Source organism: Falco cherrug, chromosome 6 (genome assembly GCF_023634085.1).
Source record: "Falco cherrug isolate bFalChe1 chromosome 6, bFalChe1.pri, whole genome shotgun sequence".
Lineage (NCBI taxonomy): Eukaryota > Metazoa > Chordata > Aves > Falconiformes > Falconidae > Falco > Falco cherrug.
Genome location: NC_073702.1, coordinates 48759710 through 48782234, shown reverse-complemented (window position 1 = coordinate 48782234; position 22525 = coordinate 48759710). Strand labels below are relative to the sequence as shown.

General features: G+C 41.3%; 1 protein-coding gene across 1 annotated transcript in view; it reads right to left on the bottom strand.

Annotated features, from left to right (window-relative positions):
- ARID1B (AT-rich interaction domain 1B) overlaps positions 1-22525 on the bottom strand; it is a 336635-nt gene that overhangs the window by 39097 nt on the left and 275013 nt on the right. Inside the window, 2 exon segments of the mRNA XM_055714492.1 lie at positions 4133-4278; positions 21561-21888. Of these exon segments, the coding sequence (XP_055570467.1) occupies positions 4133-4278; positions 21561-21888 (474 nt within the window).

Genomic DNA, 22525 nt, shown 5'->3' with positions numbered 1-22525 from the left:
CACCTTATCTGAAAAGCAGGAGTGGCCTCCAAGGTCTCAGTGCTGTGCCTCCTTTCTGCCTACCAAGTCTCCTCTGAGGGATGATAAGTGTATGCAGTTTGGGACGCATGTGTATCTGTGCCAGGAGCTAGCTGGCTTGATCTACAGTCACACAATGACCATTTGATCAAAGTCATTGCTTGTTTGGAGTGTAGGTGATGGGATACTTCAGCTGTTACCAGCTGCTGACATCCTCCAGAAAGTTTATTTAAATGTGCATAAAGTAATAGCTTATATGAAGATACATGTTAAGAGCAAAAAAAAATAGTGAAATAAATGGAGGTTTCCATTTTTCAGAAAAATGTAACCAAGGTGCAAACCCAAGAAAACCAATTAAGATTTCTAAAAAATGCTTCACAATCATAAACATGATTCCTTTCTCTATAAGAGGTTCACCCAAATAAACAGTCAAATACACATAATGTATATGAAAAAGTCGCATCTACTTTTAACGATGTATTTAAATGCATCCTTTGTATTCCTTTAGTGCAAGTAACTTTTCCTAGAACTTCATGATTTATATAAAGTATTATGATGTTAAAAAAATTGTTGGGAATAATAATACCCAGAAAACGGAAGGTTTCAGTAGGACAGAGGTAGTGAAATCAGGAAAGGATCCTTGTGCCAGTAAGGAGATTAATGCCTTTTTATTGTTTTGTTCACCTCCAGAGGTAGCAAGGATTATGAGTGCCAGTTTCCGTGCAAGCACAATACAGAAATCTGAGATCCAAACTCCACACTGCTGCTTTTTAAAGGCAATCTGCACTAGAATTAACAAGGCTCACAATACAGAACTATTATTTTATTTATGTGGGTTTTTAAAGTTTCCTTTTATTATATATATTTTTAAAGCCTGAATCTAAAAAACAGGGGGAAAAATCTAAAATATATATGGGAAATGTGAACTCATACAGCAGAAGGACAGAGGAGGCTATACAATTTTTCTGAATGGCAGTTTATTCCGTAATTGTGAAGGGATTCTGGCACTTTTTCTTGAAGCTTTTGTTTTTGTTATGGATGGGATACTCTATCAGAAGGATCTGTCTTCTTTGATCTCATAATCTCTGTGTTCCTAAACTCTCCTACATTAGCAGAAGCTGTAGATCTGTTGTTTGATCTACAGTCACTGTTGAAGTACCAGGATGCATAACTGCAACACAATTTTCTTTTCAATTGTGACAGTAATTAAAAAAACCTAAAGGAATAAAAAGGGATCAACCGGTAATGAGGAGTTATAAATACTACTAAAAACGTGTGGCAAAACCAGTGTTATAGTTAGCTCTATTGAAGCTCCAAAACCATATGAAAAGAATTCCATCAGCATCAGCAATCTTCCTCTATCTTAGAGTAAAACCTAAAAGTGCATTTGATTAAAATGAACAGAACCAAAACCTACCTTGCTCTCTCAAAACCGGCAACACAACTGCATTCTCCAAAACCCAGACAACCAAGAAACGAACTTCTCCCTATTGCTTACCTTAGTTTTCCACTGGCCTCTAACTGAAACCACAGTTGATCGTGCTCAGCGCGTATGTGCAAGTTAAGTAATGCTCACACTTCACTCCATCAGCAGCCACTCAGTTTGTTTTTTGCCCTACACATTGACCGAACCCTGGTTTATCCCACTGACCGACCTGTGACTTTACACCAGCGGGGAAAAAGGCTCAAGAGCCGGATAGCTGAACTGGTCTTCTGTGCCACAGAAAATGCCGTTTTCAGATCTGTAGGTAGGTATTACCTGCAAGTTCTTCACCTCAACAAATGCGCCTCATCAAATGCAGGGCCAGAGCTGACCCTGAAGTGCTCCTCCAGCTCAAGACATCATTTTAAGTACTGTATTTACACTCATCTTAAGCTCAGCCCTTCATTTCTTTGACCCAAGCAGAAGGATGTCAGAATGGGAGGAAATGCAGCACTCCCCCAGCAGTACATTCACACCTAATGGTCTCTTTGTCCCATCCAGTCCCTGCTGCCCTCCTCCATACCAACACCCTCTGTGTGCTCCTGGAGGCTAGCTGCATAAAGCAATTCAGATGCATGTCTGCTCACACACAGAGGAAAAGAGGTGCACTGAACTGCAGTTCATCTCATACTTACTTTCCATTGGATAATCTTTGAATTAATAAAACTGGAACAAAAGAAAACCTCGCAAATGCATTGGCAGAAAAAACCCTGATAAATGTTTAAATTATTAAAAATCCAATATTTCAGAATGCATAACACAATAAAAAGAGTATGACTACCCCATACAAAAGACTGCTAGGATAAATGGCCTTGCATTGAACAGATTTCCACTGTATGAAATAACGAATGGCTGAATTATCTGAACAAAAAAACCTCTGTGAATCTTCCTTTAAACTGGTTATTCCTTAGGAATACATAAATCTTCTTAGGCAGGGCACTCTGCCATCTGTTTGCTGTTGGTTATTTTTGCAGCTCTTGGGGCCAAAGGAAAAGGGGGAAAAATTACTTCTGCTAATAGCAAAACAGAATTTATAGCACAGTTTCAATGCTCAGAAGTAATTTTATTTCAGCAAGGCAGACAAAACACATAACTACACAAACAAAACATAATATTACCTGGGACAGCTCTGGTGGGGGAAAAGCAAGCTATTACCTAATGGTCTTTTCAATAGCTTTTCCCTCTTCATCTAGACAGTGAAGTGTGCTGTCTGGACTAACCAATGACTTCCAAGTCAGCACTGGAAAAAGCCCTTTTTATTTTTATTTTTTTCTTTTCTTTTTAAAAAATCTTACTGATTAACAGCTTCCTTTCTGTTTCTTCTGCTAACCAAAAAAGTACCATAATATTCTTGAAAAATAAGACACAAGTGCCTCAGGAGCTCCTATGTAGAAGAAAGAAACCCTCTGGACATACTAGCCACTAGAATCTCGCAGAGGTCATTTTCTGCCCAGGAAGCAGGGTATATGATAAAATTGACAGGGAGGAAAGACAAGGGAAGGAGGCAAAGGATGAAGGAACAAAACTGGCTATGCAGGGCAGAGAGGCAGATACTGAAATACAGGCTCTTGGAAAGATGCAACTTAAGTAATAAGGCTTTTCTAAACAAAAGTAGAAACAAAGCCAACTAAGAACAAACACCAAATCACCTTAGCACAACCTATCCAGATTTCAGAAAGACTTCAAAACCCCCAACATTTCAAAAAGAGCTAATGTAATCAGTAAGTAAAGCATGCACAGGAACTCCATGACTGGAACAAGTATTTGGGAGGATCCACTTCAGGGTCATTGAAACTCCATCCAAACCCACCCCAATGAAAGAATTGATCTTTACTGAAGTATTATCTTGCTGGAGGATAATTGTTAGGAGTTCAAGCTGAATATGGACTATAAAGCACATTTTCCCAGAACTACATTCACCTGTCTTCATAGTCATACACAAAGCTGCAAATAATTCTGAATTCACAAGTCATGATATAACAGATTAATCCAGCAGCCACACTGAATATGTCTCCCCTCCACCCCCCTTCCAAAGGAAGCTATGATTAAATTTCATATACTGGTATTTAAATAAATAAATAAGAAACCCTATATATGGTTATATGAATTTTTGAAACAGTAAATATGGCCTATATTTTCAGAACATAGTAATTACTTTAAGTGCTCAACTTACAGCATCTTCAAGTCAGAGCATGTGCACATCTCTTTTTTTTTTTTTTAAACCAGTACCACAGTAAATATCTGAAATTGCAATCTTAGGAAGTAAGACACTGAAAAGCAACAGCAGCCTCTTGAAAGATGAGTTTTTTCTCCTTCCCCCTCTTGCAGACAAGTACACACAAATACACATATACTTGCTAGTCCACACCTACATCAAACTGAGTCCGAGTGTTCCTGGAACTGTTCAAAACATTGTACTCATCTACATGCTGTGCAAAAGGACTTAATGAAAAACGTATGAGTTACTGTACAAAATAATGTGAGTACCTTTGCCTACTTTCGAATCACTCCACACTACTCAACAGGGGTGAATCGAATGAAGAAGGCCATCCCTCTGCCAGCAGCCCAGGGCTGGTACCATTAAGCAGATTTATGGAGGAAAGCCACTGCTGAAAGGTTACCCACCATTACCTGTTGAACTGTTCACCATGTTAGGTGCCATGCTGTAAGGAGGAGCCTGCGGGTTCATCAAGCCAGAGCTGTTGTTCATCGGCTGAGTGTAGGGGGAGCTGGATCCCATAATACCGCTCTGATTCATGGCAGGAAAATTGCCTTGCCTAAGAGAAGAAAGAGCACACACACCATGTCTCATTATGTACCCCATTGCTGAAGATGCTGTGTTCTGTCACAGAGTACATCTCCTATGGTTTGCCAATACTAAGGCGAAGGCACACAATTATTTCAGTTTACCTACATGGGGAGTTAGTCTTGAATTAGTTACTGTGTATCTGAGAGAACTGGAGTGTATACAGAGATGTATACAGTGTCTTTATACGTCACAACTAATCAGCAGAAAAATACAACTCATACCATTTATCCTATGAGTAGAAAGCAACATGATCAGGAGTCAAAATTAGAACCTAGTACTGGCATAAAAAAATTCCAGTGAGCTGGCATTTTGATCATGTAATAGAAATCCCTACCTGCCATAGCTTAAAAAACAGTGAAATGACCAGAAGAAAAATGGGTACCATAGAATCTGCTTTGGATTTCTGTATCTGATGCTATTGCATTGAATACAATGTTCATCTTTTGTACATGCCATCTATGCCCAATCTTTCGAAAAACCACGTACATACTGCACTTCGCTGAAACAAGAAACCTCAGCAGAACTATTCTGGTTTTGACAATTAATCACATAGCTGTATAATGCTTTCATAACTGAGCCTTAAGTTTCCCCGAAAAACTGCCCTACATGAAGCCCTTACCTAATTCTCCGTATCTTCAGATGTGAAGATCTTCAGATCAAATAATTTTTGAAGGCTAAACCTTATATACTCTTAAGTTCTGGCAAGTATCTAAGTATGCTTTGTACTTGATTTATCAAATTCTATAGATAAACCGAGACACAATGAAGAAAATAATCCAATTCAAGCAAGCAGAACAACCCAATGTAATGCATGATCCAACTTCAAAAATAATCTTTTATTCTTTTATGCATAATACAATTATTTACCTTTCCTTGGTATAGTTGAAGACTGCACATATTATGACACATAAAATCATACATACAAATAAAACCACATGCAACAATATACTTACTTGTATATTCATAGCCTAGATAGGAAAACACAAAACTCAGACCTGTTTCTTCAATGTACCCCCTGTAAATTTATGCTGTTTTTCCAAATAAAGGAGACAAGAAAGGAAGCAACCACTCCTTTACATAGCTTTGATACCTGTCAGCTTTTTTTCCTCACAAAAAACAAAGCATTTAATTTTCTCCTACAAGCAGGGAAAGCTGCATGTCCTGGTAGCAAGAGGAGATTTGGTATAAATTCTACTTTTAGCTATTACACAGTATTCACACAAAACAGACAACCCCCAAACCAACAACCCTGAATAACTTCAATGGCTTCTTGTCTTCTCCAAAATCATGGCAGATTCTTATCGCAATTGGTAGGAACGAATTTCTTTTTTAGGAGGTACAGGAGGAGGACCATTAAAGCACTATTTGGCCTAATTTTTCTTGACACATTGTGAACATCTTCAAAGGAAAAGAGAACGTGTTATCTAAATAAAGCATCTTTTTCCAAGTCAGTTTTGTCCTTTGCTCTCTGAAGACAAACTTTTCTTCACTCTTGCAAAGAGGCAAAGGCTTTCTTTTGATATGAAGGAGACAACTGCCATACAATGTCATTTCCCTGATGAAGCCTGCAATGAGCAGTGGAGGGAAAAGATTTAAAATGCACAGTGGTGCAATGCTCCAAGGGAAAATTACAAAGGGAAAAGAGAAGAACAGGACCATTTGGCAACAACTTTAAAAGATTTCAGTCACACAATCAAGCTTTTCTTATGTAAATACTGTATCTTAACACCGCCCCCCCCCCCCCTCCCCCCCCCCCCCCCCCCCCGTTCTTAGCTGAAAATTGCTATATTTCAACAAATGCAGTTAACAGAAAAGTTCTTACTATGCTGGATAAGCGAGATCCTTTCTGTTACTGAGTAAAGTTACTCGTGAAGATGAAGAAAATGTGCAAGTTCATTTTTACATTTTCAAAAAGAAGTAACAGATTTTCAAAGGTTCTTATGGAGTAAAGCTGGGATTCTGGAAAAGACAGATGTCTCTACAGGTATCTCTGTCTCCAATGTCCTTCTTTAGCTTTAAAAATACACAGGAGATACGCACCTTGCAGGTAAGCTGAAACTGGTCCTTACCTACTAATATTTCAATACAATTACTTTCTATAGCATGTATATCTTCTAAGCTGTGGGGTTGTTCATTGTCTCAAATTGAGGTACAGGCTGTTTCATGTTATCCTCTATGGACATCAATCTCAATTGTAGCTCATGGAAGCATACTGCTGTACAACAGCTTTAAATCAAAAAGTAGGAAACTATTTCCAGTTTAGACAGAGAGTGGAAATTAAATAAAAGGAATACACTAGCTTTGGCCAGGACAGTAAGAAAGCAACTGAAGTGCAAAAAAAATGGTTCTGTATCCAGAAAGACCTGAATGGCAGAACCTAATTCTGAAATTTCATCTGGCAAGGCAATACCTCTCCCTTTCATCCTCCCATATAATGCTGCACTTGGAATGGACACAGCTCTCCATCTCTGGAAACAGCCCAGAAAGTGAAAAGACTCAGCACCATCCCTGGCAGAACTCTGTCCTTCCCCAGTTGCCCGTCAAGGCACAGACCGCAGCATCCGTGAGCTAATTCAGTAATGCTGAAAGGTGACATCCTGTAAGAGTAAACACTGTTTTATCCTGAGATTGGGTACAATGCACTGTACAGAGCTCCTCCACATATTATTCTGCTTTATGATGGCTTGGAATGGGAAGTTTCTTTAGGGAGAAATTATCAGGTATTACTTCAGCCTTTAATTCTCACTCCACAGTGGGCCTCCTTTGAGTAAAGACTGCCGACTGTGACAAATTGTGCTGCATCAGTGCTATAATATGAAGTGGAGTCCATTAAGAACTGAGCTGAGATCACCAAACTCATTTTGATTAACCTCCAGGTCACTAAACACTTATAAATATGTTACACAGCAGCTGCTAAACATATTTATATATGCTTAAGGTCACAGCATCATCTGTTGGTTGTTGGAGTTAAGTCAAAAATCTTATGTTTCCTTCTGTGCTGCTTTTAGTAAATGCATATCCAACATACTATTAAAGAAGTATTTATCTCAAAGCATACTACCAGACTCTCTCCTACATCTCCCAATTCCCTCTTCCATTTTTCGGGAGGCTAAATAAAAATCATCTTTTAAAACCAGCCTGCTGTACATGTAGTGACATCTAATGGCAAAAATTCAACTGACCAACAATGAATTCTATAGCAGAACAAACCCAGTCAAGTATACAAATTTTCAATATTTACCACATAAACACCAAAGGCTGGGTTGCTTAGGGATGATGCAAGTGATAATTAGGAGTAATAGGAAGAAATTAAGAAAAGAAACACTTATGTTGAATATAATTAAAAAATGTACTTGTGGTGAGCTGCAGTTACCCTCCAAGGGAATGAAGGAAACCCCAATACTTGACACTTCTACACACAGACAACACATTGGAAAAGGTACTGGTCGGAGAAATCCTGCATTACATATGACCTAGATGACCTGTCAGGTATTTTCCAGCTCTAACTCCTCCAATACTGTGATCCCAGATCACATATTTTTCCCCATTTAGAAGAAAAAGCAGCTGGGCCAGTACAAATTTAGGATTATGCTATCAATTTAAACACTATACTTAAACCTACACATTTCATTTTTCTGCTCTAATGTTACAAGTAGATGTCCCAAGTATTCAGCAAATGGAAGAGATTAAAAATGGGAAAGGGGGGAATATGCTTTCTTTCTGTGCTTTACTTACTCTGTTGACAATCTAGTAATTCACAGCACCTGCATAATGCCAGAGCCAGTTTTACGCTTGAGGGAAGGGCTGCCACGCAGGGGGACCCAGACAGGCCAGAGGAACGTGCTGACAGGGACTAGGGACGTTATGGAAGTCAACAGGGACAAGTGCAAGGTCCTGCACTTGGGAAGGATGAGCCCCCTGCCGGCTTGGGCTTGACTGGAGGGAGCAGCTTTGCTGAAAAGCCCCTGGGCACCTCGGCAGACGGGGAGCCGAGCATGAGCCAGCAAAGTGCCCTGGCAGCACAGGGGGCCAACGACGTCCTGGGCTGTGTGACCAGGAGCAGAGCCAGGAGATGAGGGAACCAAACGTCCCCTCCTTACTCGGCTCTCATTAGACTTCATCTGGAGTATAGTTTTGGATCCTCTGGTAAAGGAAAGATGATGATAAACTGGAGTGAGCTTAGCAGAGGACCCCTCAGATGGTTAGGGCTTGAGCACTCACCCTGGAGGGGCTGAAGGACAAGGGCTAGTTCAGCCTGGGGCTGTGATAGCTTTCCAGAGGAACCTAACAGCAGCCCCCCCAGCACCTAAAAGGAGGTCAGCGAGAAGATGAAGCCGGGCTTTTCACAGTAGGGCACGGTGGGAGGACAAGACACAACAGGCAAGAGTTAAAACATGAAAAGCTGAGACTGGATGAAAGAAAACCCTTTTTTCAGTGAAAACAGCCAGGCACTAGATCTGGTGGCCCAGAGAGGTGATGGAATCTCTGTTTTTGGTGGTTTTCAAGACCCAACTGGATAAAGTCCTGAGCAGTCAGCTGTGCCTGAGGAGGAGAAGGTTGGAGCAGAGACCTCTTGAGGCTTCTTCCAGCCTGAATTATCCTACGCTCCTAGACTGTCAGCTTCATTGTGCTGTTGATAGTTTGGTGTACTACTGGGTCCAAAATACAACTGGTCAAATTCAACTGTTCCCTTTTAAGAAGCCCTCTTCTGCTCTTTTGTTTTGCTTCATCTGCAATCCACCTGAAGCTTAATCAGCACTTAATCTCTTTTCTCTGAAAAACAGGTAGCATCAGATATAATTGCATCTTCTGAGCTAATGCAGAAGTCCATGTATTTAAAGAGAGATGACATGCAAGATCTGGTCATCATTAAAAAGCAGAACAAAGAAACTGTAAGAAAGAACACTGACAACACAAAGGAGCACTCGAGTGAATCACAACTGCTAAGCAGTGCCTCTTATACTGAGATGTCTTCCTTTAATTGGACCTGAAATCACCAGTAGGTTAGTTGTTTCTAACTGCTACACAGAAGTTACTCTGCAGCCCTTGCGTTTAATACTTGTCGGTATGTGTGTGATTTAGTACCTTCTCAGTGTTGCCATCTGTCAAAGGTTTTTACTGTTGTCTTCCTCAGATTTGAACAAATTTGAACTACAAAATCGAGTTCAGAGGTAGTTGTGGTTTAGCTATGGACAATGATAAAAGTGGATTATGCTTCTCAGCAGGACAAGAAGTGAAGACACAACTTTTCATATGGGAACATGTCAAAACTCAGGTTTTGCTGTGTGCAGATGGATCCAGTTTTACAGTGTTCTGTGGATTTTCTGGCATGCATGTGACACTCCTCTCAATCTAAATGCGTAACACTGGAGCAAAACCCTTCATGCAGTCAGAAAAGATGATCCAGCTTCTGTAATGAGCCCTGTGGCAGCCTGTATACAGGGGCAAGTTGAGCATGGAAATGTGTAGGGAACAGAAGAAGGGTTCAGAGGTGGAGAGTCTGGAAAGGCTGGAGGTGAGGAGAGTTTCGGGCAGAAAAGATGGAAATGGAGGGAGGAGAGAGCAGATGGAAATCAAGAATGAACAACAAGGGCTGGGAGCATCCTCTCTAGATGCCAAAGCTTTTTAGGGCCAGGAGAGTGATAGGTGCTCTGGAGAATGGAGATGAAACAGAGATGCATAAGGAGGAGCAGAAAGGAACATACAGAGAGCTGCTACTCCCAGGGTAAACAGAGGGAAGGACCCTCCAGCACACGTGGAGCCTCTCAGCCCGGTCTGCCTGAAGGAAGGGAGGGATTCACAGAGAAGCCTCAAAAGCAGTGTTACCAGAGATGTGCCTTCCTGCAGCTCCTCTGCTTGTGCGCACTGCTGCGAGGCAGGGCCAGACTCTGAAGTGGCCACCCTGGCCAGGAGCTGGGCAAGCCTCAGTCCAGTCCAGCAGTATGGCACAGTGGGGTGATGCTGAAGGTGCAGTGCTGCAAGGATGGGAGCCAGGATGGGGCACACAGCCCAGGCAGGGGAGAGCTGTCACTGATTCACACTTCACACATCCTGGTGGCTGCAAGCTTGCACCAATTATTATTTAGGCCCCTCTGTACTGTGCTTCCTGACATTTCCCACAGCACTCACGTAAAGTAGGGATTTCTCCCAGTTATCCTGCCCTAGGCACTGGACCTGAAAAACTGTCCTGTTACTATGACCTGGCCACCTGAGCAATCGGCTGGTGAAAAAAAACAAATGGCCCACAAGCTCATGGAAGTTTGCCATTACTGCTCCAGATCTTTAACCTACATCAGTTTTGCAGCGAATGCACTGCAGCACCTCAGGGGAGTAATTTGTGTAAACATTTTTAAAGGAACATTTTTTTTTTTTAATGCTGACACACTGCTAAGGTGGCTACTTGATTACAAACTGTGAAAATGACTGCGTTAGGCTGCACTCACAAATCAGAGTGTACTGACCAAATTGCCCTGTGCTTATCTGTACCAGGTCTGCAGCATGACAATATTTCCTCTCTCTTTTAAATGTCAAAGTATGATTTGGGGGGTTGTTATTTAAACACACTGACCTGCACAATAACCAGAAGTACTTTATTTAAATCTGTCTTGAGCTGGGACTAGCCTTAAGCGCTTATAATCTGTCATACTTTGACACCAAATGGGTTATTATAATGAGAGTAATTCAGGAGTAAGACCTGTGAATGCCTTCTCCCTGGAGAATTTACACATAAACATGTGCAGGCAGATACATATGCTCTTTTGTTATGGATTTTCCTTCTTGCTACATTATGGGCTTCCCTGTAGAAGTGAAACCATTCCTGTCATCAGGGAATATGGGAGAACTGGAGGAGGGAGAGACGAGCAAGGGAAACTAAACCCCAGCACTGCTTACTTTGCTCTGACTGGAAGTGAAGTGGCGTGTCAGCGCTGTTAGCAAAAGCCAAGACACATGAAATCTGAGTATTGGCTTAAGCAGCTATAAAACGGCATTAAAGACAGTTCCCACGTAACCAAACCAAACCAATTTAACACCACTGTATCTGAAAGCGAAGTATCTCCCTCCTGTTAGCTGCTACTGTAAGGATACTAACCTGGACTTACATTTCCTCCTCTGTTCAGTGGGGAAGCTCACCATTCACAATAACAAAGTTTTAAAAAAGCAACCACAAAAGCTGGTGACGTGACAGGTGTTAGGTCTGCCACGAGTTTTTTTCCATCTCTCAGGTTAGACAGAAAAAGAAAATTTTACATTTGGGTGTGTACACGAGCAAAATGGGGAGGCCAAAGCTCTGCAATGCACCGACGCTGCCAGAACGCTCGGAAACATAAATGAAAAAGCATCCAGTGTTGTATCAGGGTGTGCGCACGCACGTGTATGTGTGTCTCCTGACATCAGGCACACAGAACCAACACCAAACTATCCTTCCCAACAACCGAGCCTAAATGACAATGCTAAAACGGGGAATAATTTTCTAGCATCGTAATTATGTGCTAGTGCACATCACCTTGTAATCCACTGCAGTCTGACCAAGCACACTGCCTGTTTTCTTTGTCTGGCTGAACATTATTGTGTAAGATACTTTTTGGAAGAATACCACAAACAGCCTTTCTAAACATATGCTTTTTCTTCTGATCATGCAAATGTCTGCACCTTCAGCATCATCACCATTACTTAGATTTCACTAAGAAATAATCAAAGAAGGAAAAGAAACTAAAAAATTAGTTGTTCCTACCAGGCTTATTCAATGCCCAGCCCCTCAGAAAAGCAGCCACAAAAACTTATTGTTTGTTTATATGCTATTGTCATCACATTAACCATTTTTCCAGTGAAAACATCTGCCTGACAGGCTATCTGCTTCTAGCCATTTAAAGCCCAATAAAATGCAGGAGTGTCACACCACATCAAACACTGGAAGAGCAACATAAGAGGCATGTGTAATTCATGAGTATCGATGCTAATAACAACACAACTACACATTTGCACTGCTGAATGCAAGCTGAGATCAGAATAAATCTCCCTATCCCATTTTACAGATAACACAAACTGAGGAAGAAATCCAAGATTAATAATGTTCTAAAATATGGCCACAAGTATAATAAAGTAGTTGAATACAGTGAGGAAAACATAGCACAAGACTGCAGAAAAAGAAAGCCGTAACTCATTTGATCCTAATGATATAAGAATGTGTGACTGCAAAACATGAAGGAAATTTAGTGAAGTACTGTAGGGTTTCTTTGTTTGTTTGTTTGTGTATTTTTGGTTTGTTTTGTTTCTTTGTTATTTAGGTTGCAGCTATTTAATTTTGTTTTTATAAAGCTCCTTTTGTGTTAATTAAATCTTTTTGGTCTGAATTTCATGGTGACCACAACATTTGGTCACCAGTCTTCAAATCCACAGGGATTCCCTGAAATGCCTTCACTGCGCAGCATTCTTCCAAGTGCAGCAAGACCTCTGTATTTGATTTTATTTGTGTAAGAACTAACTAAGCCCTCTGTACTCAGTGCAACCTGTACTGGATAAATACAATATAATGCTGGGTGACAGAAAACACAGGACTACTGAAAAGCGGGCCAAGTCAAATGGCTTCTAATCCCATCGAAGCTCCGCTCTTAGTGACCCCTGCCTACCTTCCTGACAAGGTGGATTTAGACAGCAGCTCTAATGGCAGCTGCTTGCACACTGCCCCCATCAGACATAAAATCTGAGCACTGAGCAGATACACCTCTTAGCCCAAGTGGAGTGTGTGATGCTGTAATCTGCCTGGCAAGCAGGAGCATGCATGAACTGGGTTTGTAGCAAAAAAAGAAATTTGCCCTGTATGGCATGATGCAGTCAATCTGAACCAGAATGCCAAGAAGGGTGATTTAGCCTGGCGTGACTCGATATCAAAATGGGAATGACTCATATGACTCTCTCACTATGCACCTTCTATTTTTGTGCATGTTTATAAATAGCTATATTAAAAAGTCAGAAGGCCCTATGAACTCTCTCCCAGAATGATTACTTGAAAGTGGGTAAGAGTCTGTTCCCAGCACATGAACAGCTAGGAGGTCACCAAAGCATGGTGCAAAAAGCTACAGGAAGCTAAGGACATGCTGCATGTTTCACTAATTCAGTTTCCTCCAGAGGGGCACTGCCTCGGGAAAGGTTTGACCCCTGAGCTCCCTCCTCTTCCACCTTGGGATGCAGACCTCCTGCTGCCTTTCACCATGTACTTACATTGTTCAGTCACGTCCTTGCACTGCTTGTGAGCACCACCGCAGCTCCACGGAGCTCACTGTGCTGGCAACCAACTGAAAATCTAATAAAATCCTGATCGTTTCATGCCAGCTCTTCAGTGTATCTTTTCATAGTAAAATGTCATCTGGCTGACAGCATGCTGAATGCAACTGTGCATGTGCAGCAGCATGGCGAGGAAGTTCTCCAAAGGGATTTCCCAAAAGACACATTTCCACTTGCCTATCTTTGCCCAATAGCCTGGAGCTGTTATATGTTTATCAATATTATTACTACCACTATTACCATCAGTCTCGGCACTTTGGCACTCCAGACGGTTTCACAAGAGCAATGTGGTACATATGTCAGCATGGTTTCAGCTAGCTCTTTTCTTCATCTTTGGCTCAGAAGATGCCTGAAACCTACTGTGACAACTGCAACAGGTATTTAATGTGTTAGTGAGACTGGTGGCCATCATTAAAAAAAATCTTATTGCTCTTATGTTGTTACTATTTAATATGATTCTTACAAGGTTACTTATATGTCCAGTCAGAACCAATGCTCCCATCTGAACTCCATCAATAAAATGAAGGGCTATTCCCACTCGTATTTGCCCAGGTAGTGTTATTAAGAAAAACATTTATTTAACTTTTTCCTCCACTATCACCATTGTAAAACAACCTGAAACCTTAAAACAGCTCTAAAAGCTGAAATCCTCCTACCATTTTTTATGTCTCTCCCCTTCTGTCACAAAAATCTTAGGCTGTTCAATCACAGTCTTGTATTTGCACAATATATGTGCCAAATCACACAGAGCAGTCATGGAATTAGCTTTCTTCATGAGTCCCATTAAACAGACGGCTATTCTTCTGGTTTTTGGTTGTGTGGTTGGTTGTTTTTTTGTTTGGGTTTTTTTTTCCCTTGACTAGTGCTGTGATTTAAACTAGTAGATCTTCCGGCTAACAGGCAAAAAGTGTGAAAATCCAGTTTCCTCATCTGAAGCATTCCTTGTCACCCAAGAAAGAGTACTCAGTCTAAATTCCTCCCTTATTCTTTACTTTTATACAATAACAATTAACTTAGTACTGCATTCTTAATGCCCTAAAGATCACCTTTTGGGATACTGAATTTCTACGTAACATCCAACTCTGAGGCAGAATGTTAATAAACTACACAGAGTCCTACACTGCAATTTTGTTTCAAAATAATTAGTACTTCTATAGAGGGCAATAACCAAATAACCAAATGAAGGCAAAAATAATCCAGACACAATAATAATCGAATTAGAAGTGTCTCTAAGATGAATAAAAATTCTCATTCATGACACTGAAAATCACCCTTCCTTCCCAACATACTCCTGCTTTCACAATTTAAGAATGATTACTCTCCGAAGGAAGGAGGGAGTACGACTCTTGAGGTCTGTGGTTAATCTCTAATGGCATGAACAGCATACAGCAGTCCACTTGATTGATGAGTAACCAAAAAAAAAAAAGAAAAAAAAAAAAAAAGAAAAAAGCAAGCCTCCCCAAATTGCTGGTTGCCTGCACAGGCACTGCAGCATGGTGACATCCAGGGCTCCAGAATGATGGATTTACCTTTTAGTAAAACAAAATTCCAGATAAAAATATATTTCTTTTAGTCTCCCACAAGAAATGGCTTCAGTTAGCTCAGTATGGAAAGTTTCTTACAATCCTTACATGATTTTATCAGCAATTTTGAGCTGATCTACAAAATACGTTTCCATTTAAAAAACATAATCACAGAAGTGTGATTTCCAGCTCTCCCTTTACTATAATAAAACATATAACTTGTACTTCACTCCTCCTAATACACTGTAGAAAAAAGCCATATATGGTTCTTCTTTGAAAAGCAAAACATGAGGAAAGGAAGTGCCCTTTCAAAAAAAGAAAGAATAAAAAAAAATCAGCTTGATATAAATGACTATTTCCCATGAAGCAGGAAGAAGCACAGGCCCTTTTGAAGAAAAATATGCCAATACTGGTTAATAGCTCCCTTACAAATTACAGTTACAGTGAGCATTAATATTGGGACTTTAACCCCTCACATCACACAGAAACCTGGCACAGAGAGAAAATATTCCACCTGTTACTGAAATGCTGCCAACCTCAGGTGGAGCAAGCACAGCAGATATTTGGAGTTCACAGTAACACTACACAGTCACTCGGGCCAAGAAGCAATACCACTTGATCCAGCTGAAACCAAACATGGACTTTTTTTTTTTTTTATTTTGGAAGCCAAATGCAGTTTCATGGACTGAAATATTCAACGCCTGGATAGTCAAACAGAACTAAACAAAAGTAGAATGGGCTCATTTCAGAGTGATCCATCACGATCCCTGAAGGAAATTCAAAGTCTGGGAATGTTTGGAGTGGGGTAGAGGGGAAATGACCAGTCACCTTGAGACTGAGAATTGTGAATGGCCTGAATGTGAACAGGAGTAACTCCTTCTCTGTGACTGCATGTTAAATAAAAGACCCAGCAGAAAGAGCCTTTCTGCTAGGGGCTTATTTCAAAGGCAACAGATAAGGTACCCCAGCACTGGCTCCAATTATGGCTACCAGTCCTATCTTAGCCTAGTTTACTTTGGGGATTTCACAGTTGGCAGCCTTTCATCTAGAAGTAGCCTGGTTTGAATAAGCAAAGAAACTTGAATGAGTACTTAACCTTCCTGCACTCCACTGCACTTCCCAGCAGAGAAGAACAGCACCTCCAAGCTTAAGGGGAAAAGGGAAAACAATGGAAGATATATACTCTCTCCAGGGATTAAAGACTGTAAGTTTTACTGTAGCACTTCAAGTCTTCCTGCTACATAAACGCAGCTTTTAAAATCACTATTAGAATTTTAAACCTGAGTTTCAAGATCAAAAGGGCCAGACTGGGAAATACTGCATAGAAATTGACAGGCTCTAGGATGTAAAACACCTAAAAGAGTTCTGGTTTTTATTTATATTATTATTCTTTTTTAAAAATTTATTCCCTGCTTCCGCCTCTTTCTTTTTCCTTTTGACATTTTAATGCACCATGTCCATTACTATATTTCCTCACCAGTACCTTCTAGTCCATCAGCAGTGCTGCATTACCCTGCCGTTGGAGAAAATAATATGGAAAAAGTGCTTTGCTGGCACCAGCAACATGGAATATGAATTATACATGCATAGCAGGACAGAAATGCTGATGGAAGGTTAGTCTGCCTGTATGTGTGCAAGCGTGCATGTACACACACACAGACTAAAAAGAAGACACATAGAATGCACATTTTAAATTAATTTACATTAATTGTAACTATTTCTCTGTACAACAGAAATTCTCTAGTATCAGTGCAGCTTTTAGATGTCAGTTTTAGGACTGAATGAAAATTTTCCTAAATTCTTCTGACTTCACCGTGACGTGGCTGTAATACCTAACCAGCTGCTAAGCAGTTTAAAACCAGAACCACATCCTAGAATGCCTACAAGTATGTCAAAGCAACGCAACATCACACATTACCTATAGACACTGAGCACCAGTTCTCAGGTGGCATAGGGAGTAGCAGACAATAATGTAAATACCCACCTCAATTTAGCAACTCAATGACCAGGATTTTAAATGCCCAGAGGATGGAAATAGCTAAGCTGTATCCCAATTCCTCAGTTTAATAAACTACTGTTTCTAAATCACTTCTCTAGTATCAATGATACTGAATTCCACATTCATTCAATCTATACAAAAAATTAATTTACAAAATTGCAACATGCAATCACGAGAATCATACTAAGGTACAGTACACCGAGGTCAAAGACGCTGCCTTCAAAGATGGGACTGCTCCTCGCGTAAGCACATGAAAACTCATTTTATAGTAATTAGCTCAGGTATTGATAACCGTAGTTGCACCAGCAAGAGGCTGATATTAACATCCAGTTGGACGTATATTTTACAGCCAGCTAATACTGAGCTACATCTTCCTAAAGCCACACTGCCAACAGTATGTAAGCCAGCTATTTCACAACTATGTTTTTACCTTTCCATATACCACAGTCACACTTTCAACTGCTAAGAAGACATGCTCAGAATGACACTGCTGGCACAAGAGATGCTGCAAATGATGACGGCAAGCATCTAACTCCAAAATCATCTGCTGACTTCAGGTGTTAACCTAAAAATCAATTTTTGAAAGTGTGTACTGCGCACTTACTGTCGGAAACAAAAGCCCACAGACAGCGAACACAGTCCCAGAAAGTTTCAGGTTGGGCATCTACAAACTGAGGAACTCAAAACTGGCTGGTACTAGGAGATACTGGCTAAATTTGTTGCCTTTCACATCAACAGGGAAAATGCCATCTCATTTGCTTAAAATTGTGTGCTTTTACTGAAGGCTTACTATGTTGCAGGTCTGTACACACATAAATAGTTACCTATCACTATAAATACATGCATTGTTGTCAGAACTACAGTGTGATAAAAGACTTTATTTTTCAGTCACCTGGTCCTCAGAGGCCTCTGCTGGGTTCTGACCTCAGGCAGCAGAACCAGCCCTTGGGGTCTCAGCCAACACCAACCTAAGTTATGAAAAGTCATTCCTTGGAGTTCATGGACAGGTAAGGTCTTCAACATACAGTCCTTACCAGTGGGTGTGCTGAGACCAAGACGGGTATGAAAACGAAAACACTGTTCTGCAGTTCCTTCACACTGTCTTCCTGAAAATACGGGGGCTTACTATGCATGGTATTTAGCACTGACTGCTGTAAACCGGTCCCCGGACCAAGTTTAAACATCCTGAATAGCACGAAACCACAGATACTGCCGGCTCAATGAAGAGGTCTCAAAATCACCTTTCTTTAGTTTGACATGCTAGATACCATTTGGGAAACACTGGCCCGTATGCACAAGACAGACTAGCATACTGTAAGATTTTAGGTTACAAGGAAGGTATTATGTAGCTGTAGAAATTAATCTTAAGCTTAACATAGAGCAGGCCTCAAGGCAAGGTCAAAGGCTAATTCAAATGGTGTAAACCTAGTATCTTCCACAGCCACCACTTTTATTTGTATGATCTTATCTTCTCTAATTAAAAGGTTGGTGGTCTGCACTGAGGATGACACCTAGGTATAACTGGTTGGCACTCAGATCTTGATCATCCAGCCCTGGCTAACAAACATTGATTTTCTGCCCCAGTGGAAGTGATTTTATTCTGATGCATGCCATTTAAATTCATTTTACACAGCTGCTTAGCGTGGCTTGGCAAGGCAGAAGCAAACCAGTTTTCAATGTCTAAATGAGACTCCTGAGCTGATAAAGGATAGATCCTGTGGATTAACAGCTGAAGATAAATTTTACTCCCCTATTGATACTTGGCTACTGATTCCACAAGTTGACCTTGAAGGGGATCACAACCAACCTGTACAGAAATACTGTTGAGTAACCATGACTCTGACACAACTATTTCATTTCCCTCTTAATTCTACATGGGTTTGTGTGTTTTACAGTAATAAAAATCTAACAGTCAAGAAAATGGGGTTGCAAAGCACCACTGTGAGACAAAAACACCAATGAGGGGAGAAAGAGGGTGCCTGGGGTCAGAAGGAGGAGGGATCTCGTTCCTTCTCAGTGATGAGGTTCTTCAGTTCCCTCTCAGGCACAAGGGAACGGAGCCATGCCAAAAGCCATGCAGGTGTGTGAGCAAAGTGACATGCAGATTTTCCTTGTAGTCACAGTGATGTTAGTAAAAAGAAAACAAAATACTAAAAAACGCTCTACGATGCAAGTATTTGTGTATCTTTCGCATGATTTTTATTTTCCTTCAGCAGCCAGGCAGCATGCTCATGGAAAGTTTAAAAAAACCTGCCAAGGTCCCACAGCAAGTCCAGTTTACATTGCTACCTACCTGTACTGGTCAGGCTGGTGCATCAAGGGAGCCTGAGCACAGCCATAGCTGGGGTGCTGTGAAGAAAACATGGGGCATCTGCCAGCCCCAGCCTAGCTGGGATAAACAGGTGACCTAATGTATGGTGGCCTAAAGCAGAACCAAAGAACAGCCTCTTCAGATTTGTTCTGTATCCCAAATACGAATCACCGGCAAGTACATTCCTTCCATATGCAAGTATGGAGGACTTGCAGGAACAGAGAAAAGCCATTACGCTCTCTCCTCTACAGCTGACTTGAGATCAAAGAGATCAAAGAGAACAGTGTGCTTGCAACCCCCAGCATCAGAGCGGTGTGACAGATTTTGCTCAATTTGCCTTGTATAAATGGCCCTTTTGCCAGTATTTGCCACAGAGATTTGATGACTGCTCAGCCCACTCAGCCCTTCCACAGGTGCTGGATCACTGGAATGGGCAGTATGTGATGGCAAGGCTCTGAAACAGTGTTTTGCCCATGCATAGCTGGAAACCACAAGCAGTTTAACAAAACTGACCTGGGAGGAAGGTCTGAGATAGGAGTGGTAAACATTTAACCTAGTTTTTGATCAAACACCACACACTATGCCTGAAGTGTAAGTTGAATCACAACCAAATACTTCTGGCTTAAGACAAAGTCTTTTCTTGCTCTAAAGGCCAACAAACATGAGCCCTTCCTTTCGTTACATGATTACAAAGAAAGTGTTCCTGCAGTTGCAGTGATGGCCCATTTATTCCTTTGTGCCTGACCCATCAGCTTCTAGCCTAAACCAGACAGACAGAAGCAGACTTTTGTAAATCCTACTAGACAGATCTGTTAAAACAACCAACACAAGCAAGAGATGGCTGGTTCACAGATATCTGCTAGAGCACAGTCTGCTTTAAGGGCACATGGTTCCATTTTACTGAACAAGAACATGAAGTACACTGAATTTACTGTTACTGTTTTAAAGTTTGTTATTCGTATCACTAGAAGGCACCTGCCTTAACGAAGTTGCAAAACAAGAAAGCAACAGATACAGGGACACATTAGCTTCCTATTTCTAGTTTATATTGTGTCTTGGAATTAGAGCAACTCTACTGTCCACAAACACTGGTCTTGAATGATAAATACTTGTATGTGTGTATGTGCTTCTGTGTATGCATACGCATAAATTAAAGCAAGATGCTTAATACACACACACACATGCTCACCAGAACAGTGCAACCAGCTTTGTGTAATTCTCACATGTAATGGAACTTCTTGTAACAGAAAAAGATAATAAATACACCAGGAGTTATTTCAGTCCAGGGAAATGTGGTAATTACTTAATCTGAAAAATTTCCCAGAAAATATGATTTCATTGCAAGTATTCAGGCATCTTAAGAATAACCACAGATAGAAAAGTGCCTTTGCCAAAATCCATGCACAAATGGTAACATGCAGTTATGCTGCCCAAAGGGGAGATACAAAGACAGATGATGGCTCCAACCTCTACCTTCCTGTTTGGAGGTTCTCTCTTATAGATGCATAAGTGGCAGTTATCAACTCCAGATAACTAATGATTGTTTTTATGCCTCCTTCTGCCTTTCCCCTCCAGCTGCTCCCCTCAGCACACCCTCCTCTCCCCCTCTGCCTGCCTGCTTAGGAACAAGAACATCCTGTAGAAGAGAACTGTCATCAGCACTGCTGCTCAGAACATGGGCAGTAAATGCAAGAGTTGATGGGAAGTTTCATAAGCTTCCTTACTTCCTGGCAGGGACAAGCTGCCAAGGACATGTTGGCCCTCTCTCTGCCGGAGATAAAAAAAAATATATCCAGCTAATCAATTTTAAGTTGCAGAGGGCTTGTTTTCTACTCCTAATGTCACTGCAACCTTGTGAGCTTTCCTAAAGCCTACAGTGCCAAGAAACAAACTGGAAGTGGCTGTCATCTCCACTGTCACAGCTGCTTTCCAAGAGGATAATTCAAACACATGATAGCATGCTTTCCCCTTAAGTTTTAGGAAAAGTATTCTTCCACACACCATCTCCTCCGGAGAGGAGAGCACAAACAGAACATGTATAAATGCATATGCATGCACCTATACAGTGCTGTTACTTCAGAAATGGTAAGAATAACATTCCTACTCATTTAAGCTCCTTTCACCTGGACGCATACCTGCTCTGAGCGGAGTTTGCAGCAGCCTGCATCACTGCAGCAGCTGCCTCCTGTGCCTTACGGTTCACAGTTGGCATGGGTGGGCCCATCCCCGGGCCTCCCTGCTGAGACATGCCAGGAGAATTGGGGGTCATACTGCTCATGTTTCCAGGAAATGGTCTGCTCTGCATCCCGGCTGACGGCATCCGTCCCAGGGGCATGGTACCGCAAGGCTGGCTTGGCCCCTGTCCATGCATCTGACTGTTGGCATTTATACCCATGCCGGGTCCCGGGCCACTGTAACTTGTGTTGGGCACACCGCTGTACGTCGGTGGTCTGGAGTAGTTTCCTGAACAAAATGATAAAAAGCACAGAGAAAAACATTAAACGTTTGAGCAAGTATTTCTATTTAGGAAGTTAGCAGCTGCAGAGCTTAGACATGTGAACTAAAGTGAACCACGCTGGCCTCGAAGTCAGGACAGCTTTTTCGCCGTGAGGACAGACAAGCAGCAGAACAGGCTGCCCAGGGAGGTTGTGCAGACCCCTTCCTTGGTGGTTTTCAAGACCAGTCGGATAAAGCCATGAGTAACCTGCTCTGATCTTGTATCTGACCCTGATTTGAATACAAGGTCAGCCAAGAACAACTCCTGTGCACTCTTCCAACCTGAATGATCCTATGTACCTGATTTTCATGTACCCTCAAACATTTTCTGCCTAATATATGTAATGAGATAACAGCCAATAAAGAAAAGTGCTGCCTCTGGAGGGTTAACAACATAGCACACAATACAAAACTGCCTTATGCAGTAAAGAGAAATGTGGCATGTAAAAAACCCATTACATAAGCTCAAGGGAGAATCTTATTTTTGTAATTTCATGTTCTCATTCTTCATCTTTCTGCAATTTCAGCAACAGGCTAGTCTCACCAGCTTCCTGAACCTAACAGTTCTGCCCGTTTGTGTCAGAGATGCTTTGGCATGGACTGG